Source organism: Cetorhinus maximus, chromosome 10 (assembly GCF_964194155.1).
Source record: "Cetorhinus maximus chromosome 10, sCetMax3.hap1.1, whole genome shotgun sequence".
Lineage (NCBI taxonomy): Eukaryota > Metazoa > Chordata > Chondrichthyes > Lamniformes > Cetorhinidae > Cetorhinus > Cetorhinus maximus.
This window is the reverse complement of record NC_135888.1, coordinates 76,514,605-76,526,902: the sequence shown is the minus strand read 5'-3', so window position 1 is coordinate 76,526,902 and position 12,298 is coordinate 76,514,605. Positions and strand designations below refer to the sequence as shown.

Below are 12,298 nucleotides of genomic sequence, written 5' to 3'. Positions count from 1 at the left end.
CATATGGAATGCTCTCCTTCATTGGCAGAGGTATAAAATATAAAAGTAAGGATATAATGTTGATATTGTATAAAACACCGGTGAGGCCACAACTGGAGTATTGTGTGCAGTTCTGATCACCACATTACAGGAAGGATGTAATAGCTCTGGAGAGAGAGCAGAGGAGGTTTACAAGAATGTTGCCAGGGTTAGAAAAGTGTAGCTACGAGGAGAGATTGGATAGGTTGGGGTTCTTTTCCTTAGAAAAGAGGCGGCTGAGAGGTGACTTGATCGAGGTGTACAAAATTATGAGGGGAATAGATAGAGTGGACAGGATAAAATTGTTTCCCTTGGTGGAGAATTCTAGAACCAGGGGACATAGATTAAAGATAAGTGGCAGAAGGTGTAGTGGGGGACATAAGGAAGAACTTTTTTATGCAGAGGGTAGTGGGTGTCTGGAATTCACTGCTCAAGATGGTGGTAGAGGCAGAAACTCTAAACTCTTTTAAAAAGAACCTGGATCTGCACCTTAAGTGCTGTAAGCTGCAGGGCTATGGGCCGGGTGCAGGAAGGTGGGATTAGAAAGGGCACCTGGGTGTCCTCGGGCTGGCATGGACAAGATCGACCGAATAGCCTCCTTATGAGCTGTAACTTTTCTATGGTTTTATGTTAACATCAAAGACAGGCTGACAGTTCAGGTGGGATCCATCATCAGATGTTTGTCTGTTAAGACATCTCTCCTGTACATTTCAGGCAAGGTCCTTTAGCAGAAGTTTTGTTAACATGCCTCTCCTGTACATTTATAGCCTTTTTCTATTCTTATTAAAATTACTCGAGATATGAATTCCTGTTGAAAAAAAAAATCAAGTAGCTTACAATTATCGTTATTGGAGAAAATGACTGAATGCAGAATAACCTTAAAAAAAAAGGTCCCCTGAATTTCTGTATGCAGTGTAAACTATTGCTCGAGAACTGCAAAGGTTCAAAAAAAAAGTTAGAGATATTGGATTCTGAGGTACTAAAGAGCTGAATAGTCAATTGTTGCAACAAACCACTTGACCCAATAATTATTTGTACCTACCTGGATGCAACTGCCCACCCTGGTAATCCAAATCGTTCATAGTCTCCCCCATAGATGTCCCGCACTAGTTTGTCAGCCATGGTGCTGTCGCCTTTTGATGCCATTTCAAGGGCTTCATCAAAAGTTTCACAACCTGTAAGTAAACAGCAGAGGCCCAGGAAGGTTCCACCTCCTAAACTAAAAAACAAAGAGTCAACATTTCAGGCAACATGCATTTTAAATTTAGTAATGTCAATATTTGGAAGTAATTAAGTTTTCTTTGCTTTTGATACTTAATTACTTTAATTTGAGCTTTGACTTTTGCCAAATCACACTGAATTTTAAAGGACCCCATTATAGCCATTGGTTTTACCTACATTGTGGATGGAGGCGTTTTCCTGGTAATGCCATTATGCTGCAAGTAGTGGTCTGAGGCCAGAATCTGCTCAGAGCAACATGGTTCAGCAACACAGAATTATTTTGCTGGTTTCACATGGTTGCCCAGTAAGGCAAAGTAGAACTCTACACATACAAACGTGCATTGCTCCATTTACTGGCGTTTAAATGCAGGCTGAAATTTTATTTTAATGAAGGATCAAAGTGATGGACTATTGCTTCGATTAAAACATTTGAAAATTAATTATAAAAAAAAACACTTGGGCAACCAAAAGAATGCTTGTGGACTTACTCACTTTGCAGTTGCTACAGATGTATTGCAACTGGTGTGATGTTCAAGCAGCAAGAATCTACCTCCTCAAGGTGGACTCACTCACATCAGCCAGAAAGCTGCTGTAAAAGCTGGGTCATAATACACAATGAATTACTTTGTTTATTTTATGAAAACTCCCATCAGCATAGGCCACGGTCACTTACTATGAGGCAGGAAAGCTAAAAAGGCATTGTTAAAGGAATTGTTCTCATTGATAATGAGGGAGATATGGAATGACAGATCACATAGGGGGTGAGGCAGAAGAGGTGATGGGACAGGGGTCACACTGCAGAATTGCTGTGAGTGATGTCATAGGAGATGCAACAATTACACACATCTCACACACTTTTCCAAAAGGCTTTCATAGGGTCTGTGCTTGAGTAAACCATTATTCTAATGAATCATCACTCTAACCATTATGATGTAGAATTGCAAGATTTACTTATTATCTGATAAAGTAAATTATAGAAAGAAACAAAATCATGTTACTGTAATCCTCTAACATTTTACCTTGTTCCAGTTACTCTCTTATAATGGTCCTTTGAGTATACAGCTAATATGCTGACTCCTGAACCAATGTTCACCACAAGCAAAGGGTAGGGGTCATCAAGGTTGAAAGGCATCTTCTGGCATTTCTCAGGGTCTGAGGCATTCTCAAAGTAATAACATTCTGCCTGGCCATTAAAACTGAGAGAGTCAATGTGCAAAAGGCCATTGACTAGGCAGTCCAGTTCATCCAGTTTGTGTAGCTGCAGATTACCAATCTGAAATAAACAAAGTCTATCAGTGTCACTTGAAGTTCAGTAAAAGATCCCTGTTTGACAGAATTAAAGAAAAACATTAATTCTCCAGCATTTCTTTCAGAATAAAAACTTGAGCAGCTTCTTCAATTCTATAAGATATTCTCCAAAATGAAACGACGAACAGTAAATTGCTCCTGTTTAATTCTGGCAAATCAACTGCAGCTGAGAATTCTGTACAGGAAACAATAAGGTACAATGTTCATTCCCAAAATAAATTAAATGTCAACAAGGACAGAAGAACAACGGGAGAACATCTGGTTCCTTCCTAAATGTTGGGGCAAATATTAAAAAAAAATCAGCTTATGTGTACTTTCCAGCATCAATTATAATGAAATTGCCTGAAATACTGGAGCAGTCATTTAAAAATGGGGAAGATGACAAAAGATGTCCTGCGACTAAGATGATTGCCCTCCAGCAAACACAACTATTTATCCTTTGTGCTAGGTATGACTCCAACCAGTGCAGAGGTTTCCCGATTCCCATTAGCACTAATTTTGAAAGGGCTCCTTGACACCACACTCAAGTGCTACCTTGATGTCAAGGGCAGTCACTCTCACCTCACCTCTTGAATTCAGCCCTTTGCCCACGTTTGGGTCAAAGCTGTAATGAGATCAGTAGCTGAGTGGCCCTGGCAGAACACAAACTGAGAGTCAGTCAGGTTATTGTTGTGCAAGTGCTGCCTGATAGCACTGTTGATGGCACCTTCCATCACTTTGCTGTTGATCAATATTAGATTGATGGGGTAGTAACTGACTGGATTGGATTTGTCCTGCTTTTTGAGGACAGGATACACCTGGACAATCTTTCACGTTGTTGGGTAGTGTCGTAGCTGTACTGGAACAGCTTGGCTAGGGGTGCAGCTAGTTCAGGAGCACAAGCCTTCAGTACTATTGCTGGAATTATGTCAGGGCCCTTAGCCTTTGCAGTATCCAGCACCTTCAGCCATATCTTGATATCACAGACCGAATCAAAATGGCTGAAGGCTGGCATCTGTGATGCTGGGCACCTCAGGAGGAGGTCGAGATGGGTCATCCACTCAGCACTTCTGGTTGAAGATTGTTACAAATGCTTCTGTCTTGTCATTTACACTGATGTGCTGGGCTCACCATCATCGAGGATAGGGACATTTGTGAAGCCTCTTCCTCTGGTTAGCTTTTTAATTGTTGACCACCATTCACAACTGGATGTGGGAGCACTGCAGAGCTTTGATCTGATCCGTTTGTTGAGGGATCACTTCGCTGTGTCTGTCACATGCTGCTACCACTGTTTGGCATGCAAGAAGTGCTGTGTAGTTTCACCAGATTGACATCTCATTTCCAGGTATGCCTGGGGCTGCTCCTGGCATGTTTTCCTGCACTCCTCATTGAACCAGAATTGTTCGCCCGTTGATGGCAATAGTAGAGTGAGGGATATGCCAGGCTATGAGATTACAGATTGTGGTTAAATACAATTCTGCTGATAGCCCACAGCACCTCATGGGTGCTCAGTTTTGAATTAGATCTGTTCTGAATCTATCACATTTAGTTCAGTGGTTGTGCCACACAATACAATGGACGGTATCCTCAATGTGAAGATGGGATTTGGCTTCCATAACAATTGTGCAGTGGTCACTCCTACCAATATTATCATGTACAGATTCGTCTGTGATAGGTGAGGATGAGCTAAGTTTTTCCATCTTAGTGGTTCCCTCATTACTTGTTGCAGACTCACTCAGTCTGGCATCTACATCCTGCAGGACTTGGCAACACTACTGACTGAGGGGGCCAATAAGCCACTCAATGATAATCATTGAAGTCTCCCATCCAGAGTCCATTCTGTGCCCTTACCTCCAAGTACGTCTTCCAAGTGGTATTCAACAGGAAGTTACTGATTCATTAGTTGAGGAAGGGAAATAGATGGTAATCAGCAAGACATTTCTTTGCCCATGTTTGACCTGATGCTATAAGACTTCACAGGGTCTGAATCAATCTGAAGATTCCCAGGGACACACCCTCCTAACTGTATACTACAGCACCACCTCCTCTAGTGGGTTTGTCCTGCCAGTGAGATCAGATAAACGCGGGGATGGTTGATGGTGGATTGTGCGATATTGGCTGAAAGGTATGATTCTATGAGTATGGCTATGCCAGGGTGTTGCTTGACCAGTCTGTAGGGCAGCCCTCCCAATTTTGGCACAAATCTCCAGATGTTAATGTGGCTGACTTTGGAGGGTCAACTGGGTAGGATGTGCCTTTATTGTGTATGGTGCCGAGGTCGATGCATAACAATGTTCTTATTAGACCATTATGCAACCATATCAGAGGAAGTTACATACATGTTAGGCTGGATAAGAATGGCAGATTTCTTTCCCTAAAGGACATTAGTGAACAGGATGAACTTTTATAACAACCTGGTAGTTTCACTGTCACCATTACTGAGGTGTTTTATTCCAGTTTTAATTGCCAGAATTTAAACTTTCCATTTGCCATAATGGGATTTGAACTCCTGTCTCTGGATCATTATCCAGGCATCTGGACTACCAGTCCAGTAAGGGCAGGGGAGGATGCAGTGGTGTAGTGGTGATGTCACTGGACTAGTTATGCAGAGGCCCAGGCTTAGGTGCTGGGGACATAAGTTCAAATCTCACCATGGCAACTGGTGGAACTTGAATTCAGTTAATAAATCTGGAATTGAAAACAGGTCTCAGTGATGGTGAAAATGAACCTACCATAAATTGTTTTAAAAACCCATCTGGTTCACTAATGTCCTGTGGGATGGAAATCTGCTGTCCTTACCTGGTCTGGCCTACATGTGCCTCCAGAACCACAGCAATGTGGTTGACTCTTAAATGCCCTCAGAAATGGTGTGGCAAGCCACTCAGTTCAAGGGCAATTAGGGATGGGCAACAAACGCTGGCCTTGTCAGCGACGCCCATATACCATGAAAGAATAAAAAAACCTATGCTAATATACCCAAGTAGGTTATTGTATAGTTCTACGTTATCTAAAGTACATCTTCCCACTTATTTCACTTCCAACTGAGAATGAACTGTGTTCGAATCTGAACAATATAATCTGTCTCCATTTGTGCGACACAAAGCATTCTTCCATCCCACCTAACAGCTTGCTACAATGATCCTTCAAACTGGCAGAATTGCTGCACAGAGTAATGTTCCCACAGTGCACAGCATGATCCCTGCACACTACAAACTGCAGCACAACTGCCTACTTTCACAGCACAGCTAGTTTTTTTCCCCAAACTATCACAATTATGCAGTGGTCCATTGTCACCTCAAGTTGTTATTGTTGAGGTCAGGGGCCAAGGCTTAAATTTCAGGATAAAAGGAATGAACATGAAATATATTGGAGAAGTGCAATGCCATGATTGGGCTTTAAACACTTGAAGGATGTATGATAAAAAGTGTGCTGGAAGAGAGCTAAGGGTACAATTGGTACTATGGGGTTGCAGTGCTGATTCACTCAGGCTCTTTTCTAGAGCTGTTCCAAAGCTAGGGCAGCAGATTTGGTGAATTTACCTTTGTAAATTGTTCCAGTTTTGAGGCCCCCTGCTAGAAGATTAGTTCAGAGAAATAGCAGCACTTGGATTGAGGACAATACTCTTTATATCAGTGCATTTTCTAATTTCCCTCCCCAAACGCCTTTCCTCTCTCCTGATGTGCATACTAAGAGGGATTGGAAGTTTCATGCTCTTTATTCTCAAACTTCAGCCATTTTAAAAATCACACACTGCACTGAACTTTACTCCGTGTCCATCATTGAAGAAAAGTAGAACTGGTATCAGGGAAAAAAACATTCACCTTTTAAACACAAGAAATTCTGGTTATTTTTCTTGTCCTTACTTTCCATACAATTGCATTTTTTAGTTGATGAAGGATGTTGATATTTTAAAATTCTTTTAGAATTCTTAACCATTCTCATCTTCAACAGTACAGTGGATCTTTGTAATTAACATGTTCTTACCGTACGAAATTCTTCTTCAAATTTATAAGCACCGCCTCCAGTGGCACAAAGCACTGTGTGTAGTGTTGAAAAATTCTTGTCTCTCCCCATTTGAATAAAGGTAGGTAAGTCGTGTGTAGGAAATCGAATAAAGTGCAGGTTTCCTTTGCGGCCACAAAGTGTCAAGTCTTTGAGCTCAAGATGCACATCTCGGATGCCCGTGGACCCATAGGCTACGTTTGACACCAAGTACTTGCGAATACTTTTTAGGCTTTCTACCTCCTCCTCCTCCTCCTCAGCTGTAATATCAATTGGCTCAAAATAAACTAATTTCACCAGCGTTCCACCAATATCCATTCCAAACCATGGGAATGCTGCAAAGAAATGACAAAATAATGTGTTATATCACAGACGTGAAAATCAAAGAAGCTAGAAAATAAACCCGCACACAACATTGAGCAGCAGGACAAGTTTAGAGAGAAACGATTAAAGACAGAAAGAAGCTAATATTAAGCACATGAAATCAGTCCTTATCAGAGGTTTTACTGAGGGGTTTTTTTTGCACAAAATACAGCATTAAAGTGAAATTCAATTTGATCAATATAACTGCAAATCTTTCAGCCACTATTAAGCCTGGCAACACTGTTAAGAGGCCCTCTCTCCCGATGCGCTTATTTATGAGGGATTGGAAGTTTCATGCTCTTTATTCTCAACACTTCAACCATTTAAAAAAAAAAGTCACACTGTACAGAACTCTACTCCATGTCACTCATTATTAAGAAAAGCAGTGTCAGGATTAAAAAAAAAAAATCGCCATTTAAATGCTACAAGAAATTCTGTTAATTTTTCTTGTCCTTCCATTCCATGCAATTGCAATTTTCAGTTGATAAAGAATATTGATATTTAAAATTCTTTCAGAATTCTTAGATGCTTGTGCTGGAATACGCAGCAAACAACCTTAAATTGTTGAATAGAAGATAGGTTTGTTTTTGAAGAGGACACTTAATACCTAAAGGGAAGACAAGGTACATAAAACTAAGGAACTGAATCAGTTTATAACATACAGTTCAACAAAGCAGTTCCAAGTTTCATTATTGTACAATTACTAGTACTGGGTGTATGGAACATAGTGCAGTTAAGAATCTGGGCATGCAGTTAAAGCAAATTTTACTCTCAACTGTACTTTTGGGATGGTAAAATGTCAATCCTCTTTGAACTCTATCAAGTACAACATTTTAAAATAGTCAGCTGTGCACACCACTTCAAGACCATAAAAGGAAGTAATAAACTAATGCACCTTACCCATACTTATGGTTTACTCAGATGAGAAAACCAAATGAAAGTTATATAGGGTGTTGGTGAGACCACATCTGTGGTACTGTGCATAGTTAGATATCCCTACCAAAGGAAGAATATACTTGCCTTGGGGGTTGGGGGTAGAGATGCATCAAAGGTTGACTAGATTGATTCCTGGGATTAGAGTGTTGTCTTATGAGGAGAGATCCTGAGTCCATACCCTCTGGAGTTTAGGAGAATGATAGATGATCTTGTTAATCATGCAAGGTTCCTAAAGGGCTTGGCAGGGTGGATGCTGAAAGGTTCTTTCCCCTGGCTGGGAAGTCTACAATAGGAATCATAGTTTCAGGATAAGGAGTTGTCCATTGAGGAATGAGATGAGGATAAATTTCTTCACTCAAGGGTTCCAAACATTTGGAAAAAGGGTGCAAGCAACTACATATAGGCCAGTCAATTTAACTTGGTGGTGGGAAAGATGTTAGAAATGAAGAATCTGGGACCAAACTTAACAGTCACTTGGCTAAATGTAGATTAAGGGAAGTCAGATTTGTTAAAGGCATATTTTGTTCGGCTAATTTGATTGAGTTTTTTGTTGAGGTAAAAGAGAAGGTTGATGAGGATAATGCAATTGTTGTGTTGTATATGGACTTCCAACAGGCATTTAAGAAAGTACCACATAATAGGCTCATCAGCAAAGTTGTAGCCCATGGAATTAAAGGGACTGTGGCAGTATGGATACAAATTTGGCTGAGCAACATGAAACAGTAGTGCTGAACAGTTATTTTTCCAGACTGGAGGAAGGTATATTGTGGGGTCTGTTTCCTAGGGATTAGTATGAGGAACACTGCTTTTCTTGACATGTATTAATGACTTAGAGTTGGCTGTACTGGACACAATTTGTAAACTTTGAGGTCACAAAACTTGGAAGTATTGTGATCAGTGAGGAGGGCGGCATAGGCCAGCTGGTGGAATGACAGACACTTGGCAATTGAAATTTAATACAGGGGAGACATTTTGGTAGGAAGAATGATGAGCAGTCAAAGAAAATAACAGGTACATTCTAAAGGGGGTGCAGAGAGAGATCGATCTCTGGGGGTAAATGTACAGAAATCATTAAAGGTGCAGGGCAGGTTGAGAAAGTGGTTAAAAAGGCACCCGTAATCCGAGCTTTACAAATAGAGGTGTAAGAGTACAAAAGCAAGGAAGCTATGATTAAGCTCTATAAAACACTTGTTTGGCCTCAGAGTACTGTACCCAATTATGGATGTGCATTTTAGGAAGACTTTACGAAAGTTGCAGAAAAAAAATTGAGAGAATGGTTCCAGGGGTGAGGGGTTTCAGTTACACAGACAGATTGGAGAAATTGGTGTTGTTCTCCTCAGGGAAGGGAAGGTTGAGAAGAGATCTGATAGAGGTGTTCTGCATAATTAGGGTCCTGACACATTAGATAGGGAGAAACTGTACACACTGGCAGAAAGGTCGAGAAAAAGGACACACAGATTTAAGATGATTGACAAAAAGTACCAAAGGCAACATGAGCAAAAACTCTTTTTAGGCAGTGAACAGTTAGGATCTGGGTTTGGATAAGCAACTGAAGAGAAAAAATTGCAAGGCTACAGGGAAAGTGTGGGAAACGGGGTAAGTTAAGTTGCTCTGGTGGAGAGCTGACGCAGACTTGATGGCCAAATGTCCCTGCTCGTGCTGTAACCATTTTATGATTGTAATTTTCTACTGTAGAGGGCACTGGATATTCGGTCGCTTAGGGCTGAGGATTAGATTTTTGGAAATGTCTGGAATAGAAAGATAGGAGGGCAAGGTGAGAAAGTGGTAGATCAAACATGGTCTTATTGACTTGTGGAGCAGGCTCAAAGGGATGTGTGGCCTACCGCCTGTTACTATTTTCAAAATAAATACTGTTCCTTCTAGAAGTTGGAGGTTTCTTTGGTTACGTTGAATCATTTGACTTCATCAAGATCGTAAAGTTGAGAGAGGAAACGAGAGAGAGAAAAAAATATTTTGTATGCAAATGTTTGAGGGAAATGGCATTTGATAGATAAGATTAAAATTTTCATTCTAAGAGAAGCACATTGTTCAGAAGGTTAATTAATAACTGCACTACCTGACATAGAATGTAGAAAAGACACCTTATATTGTTCTTTGATACTATTTAAATAAATGGGAGGGGAAACATACTTAACTTGGTCTACTTTAAAAATATTCTAATTCACATAGGGAAATTTTGCCTCATCACCTCAAACTGCTCCTGTTACTATCACAGCCACAGGCACTAAGCACCGGAACAGTGTCCAATGATACAGTTCAATAGGCTTTCAACAGACACACCCTGTTTAGAAGGATAAAATCTATAATTGCACGGCTGTGTTGTTTAAAAAAAAACAGCCTAAGTGTCTCCTACTATTATGCCTCAAAAAAAATCTTAGTGGCAACACTGGAACCATTTTTTTTTTTAAATGACTGGATTTAATTTCTGGGGACACTAGTTCTTCCTCAGAAATATGTGGATATGAACGAAGAATGCAGAGATGGGTTCTCCCTCCTCCACAAAACATTACCATTTGCACAACTGTATGTGGAAATTCAAATGGAGAGTGTCTTATTTATCCAGTACGCTGTGGCAACATTGGCGGATGTAGTCCCCACTGCTGCTTCTCCCTACCTTGGTCTTTCGTTTTAATGTCCATTCCCTCCATTATTTCTTTATCCTATTTCTTAAATCCTTCCATTTTAGGTCACCTGCTTCCCTACATTTTTATGTTAATTTCATTGTTTCCTCAATTCAACACATCTCCTTGGGTTCTCTCTTCCCCGATCCCCCCACAAAAGATCTGCATAAATGTTTCTTTGCTTTAAGGGAAATGAACAGTCACAAAAGGCAAGCAAAAATAAAAGGAAGACACAAAACTTGGGAAAATAAAAACAAGTGGAATAATTAGATTGCACCTTTTTACATCCAAAAGAAAATGGAAATGAAAATGTTTAAAAAGGTGTCAAAGAGCAAAAAGACAGTGAACTAAACATTTAAAAAGTTGAAAAAAATGTGATAAACCAACAAGATAATTTATAAAGCAGTCACAAACCCACAAGGATCAAGAAGAAATCAAACACACACATTCTGGAAGAAGTTGGAATGAACAGCATTACAAAAATGCGAGCCTTGAATGTAATTTAATCCGTCTCCACAGCAGCTACTATATATGCTTTAGCAGGCGTGTCACGTTGTCACAATAGACCACACAGTACATAACTGCTCTAGTCCTCAGCAAAATGAGAATGAATTCACACAAGAAGATTATAAACTAATGCTTGTGAACAGTGTGCCAGGAGCAATCTGCGTTGGTGATATTCAATTTAAATCTTCCACACTAGTAACTTCTGCTAATTAGGCAAGAAAATTTAAAATTCCAGAACTACTCATCTTTTCCAAGGTGAATTATCTGATGTGCTAATCAGATGAGGTAAACAGCTGTGTGCCTTGCCCCCACATCAATATCTGCTAACTAATCCACTCCAAAAAACAGCATTCCATGGAAATTAATTTACAAACCACAGCTCACAGGTAGCAGCAAACATGAACACAAAACTCCATCTCACAAACACACACTGATATACGTACTCTCCAGTATTTGGAGTAGCAAAATGTGACTGAACCATATGTGAAAATATGAGGAAGAACTGCGTAAACACGTTGTGCAGGAGGGCAGGAACTAGCTGCCATGGTGGTGGGGGAGGGTGGGTTACAAACTCACCTTATATTATCACATGCAATTATTTAAAACGCGCAAGTCTAATCTGCTTCACCTTCGCAACAAAATCTTCTCCACAATCATTTTTAAAAGATTTAATTCATCCATAAATGGCCCATTTGGAACAGTTTTGGGACAGAGTGTGACAGTGCACTGTTAAGTTTTGTGAACTTGATTTGAGAGCCTGGGCTGGTGAAATTAAAACCTTCTCACTCAATGGGTACAAACAAGTGTCCTACCTGAAAAGGGTTCAGCTCACACCCTGCTTGGCATGGGTCTACAAGACATGCTGCAGATCCTTGTGTACAAATTACTGACGTTACTCAAAGATTGTAATGGTAGTTGGCATAAAAGGGAGGATTAAGAGAGCACACATTTAACACTGATGAAACTTTGCTACAATGTCAAGAGTGAGTTAAAAAAATTGGCTTAAAAAGGCACAATATAAATCTTTACGAACAAGAATATCACAGGCACTTGCAAATAGAGTGTAACATGCCAAGGGATAGCAGTCACCTATCTCTCAATTGGGCATGAGCAAAAAAAAGGCACAACTATCTCAGACAACAATGACAGCAATCTGTATTTACATAAATAGCAGCCTTAATGTAGGAAACATCTCACTGACACTTCGTCGAAATGCAAGATGTACACTGAACCAAATCAGGGTTAAGTGAAGTGGCCAAAAGCTTGGTTGGTGAGAGACAGGCTTTAGGGAGGAGAGTGAAGTGTACAGACAGAATTGTTTA

The 12,298-nt window shown here is 40.2% G+C and overlaps 1 protein-coding gene across 2 annotated transcripts in view; it reads right to left on the bottom strand.

The window, feature by feature from the left end:
• Positions 1–12,298, bottom strand: part of LOC144685767 (pantothenate kinase 3) — a 48,788-nt gene that overhangs the window by 18,585 nt on the left and 17,905 nt on the right. For both annotated transcript variants that reach the window (XR_013577780.1, XM_078550618.1), the window contains exons 2-4: positions 6,511–6,863; positions 2,259–2,512; positions 1,061–1,237 (exon numbers count right to left, since the gene is read on the bottom strand). Coding sequence is in view for 1 of the 2 variants with exons in the window: in XM_078550618.1 (XP_078406744.1) it covers positions 1,061–1,237; positions 2,259–2,512; positions 6,511–6,863 (784 nt within the window). In the remaining variant the exon portion in view is untranslated. The remainder of the gene's footprint in view (positions 1–1,060; positions 1,238–2,258; positions 2,513–6,510; positions 6,864–12,298) is intronic.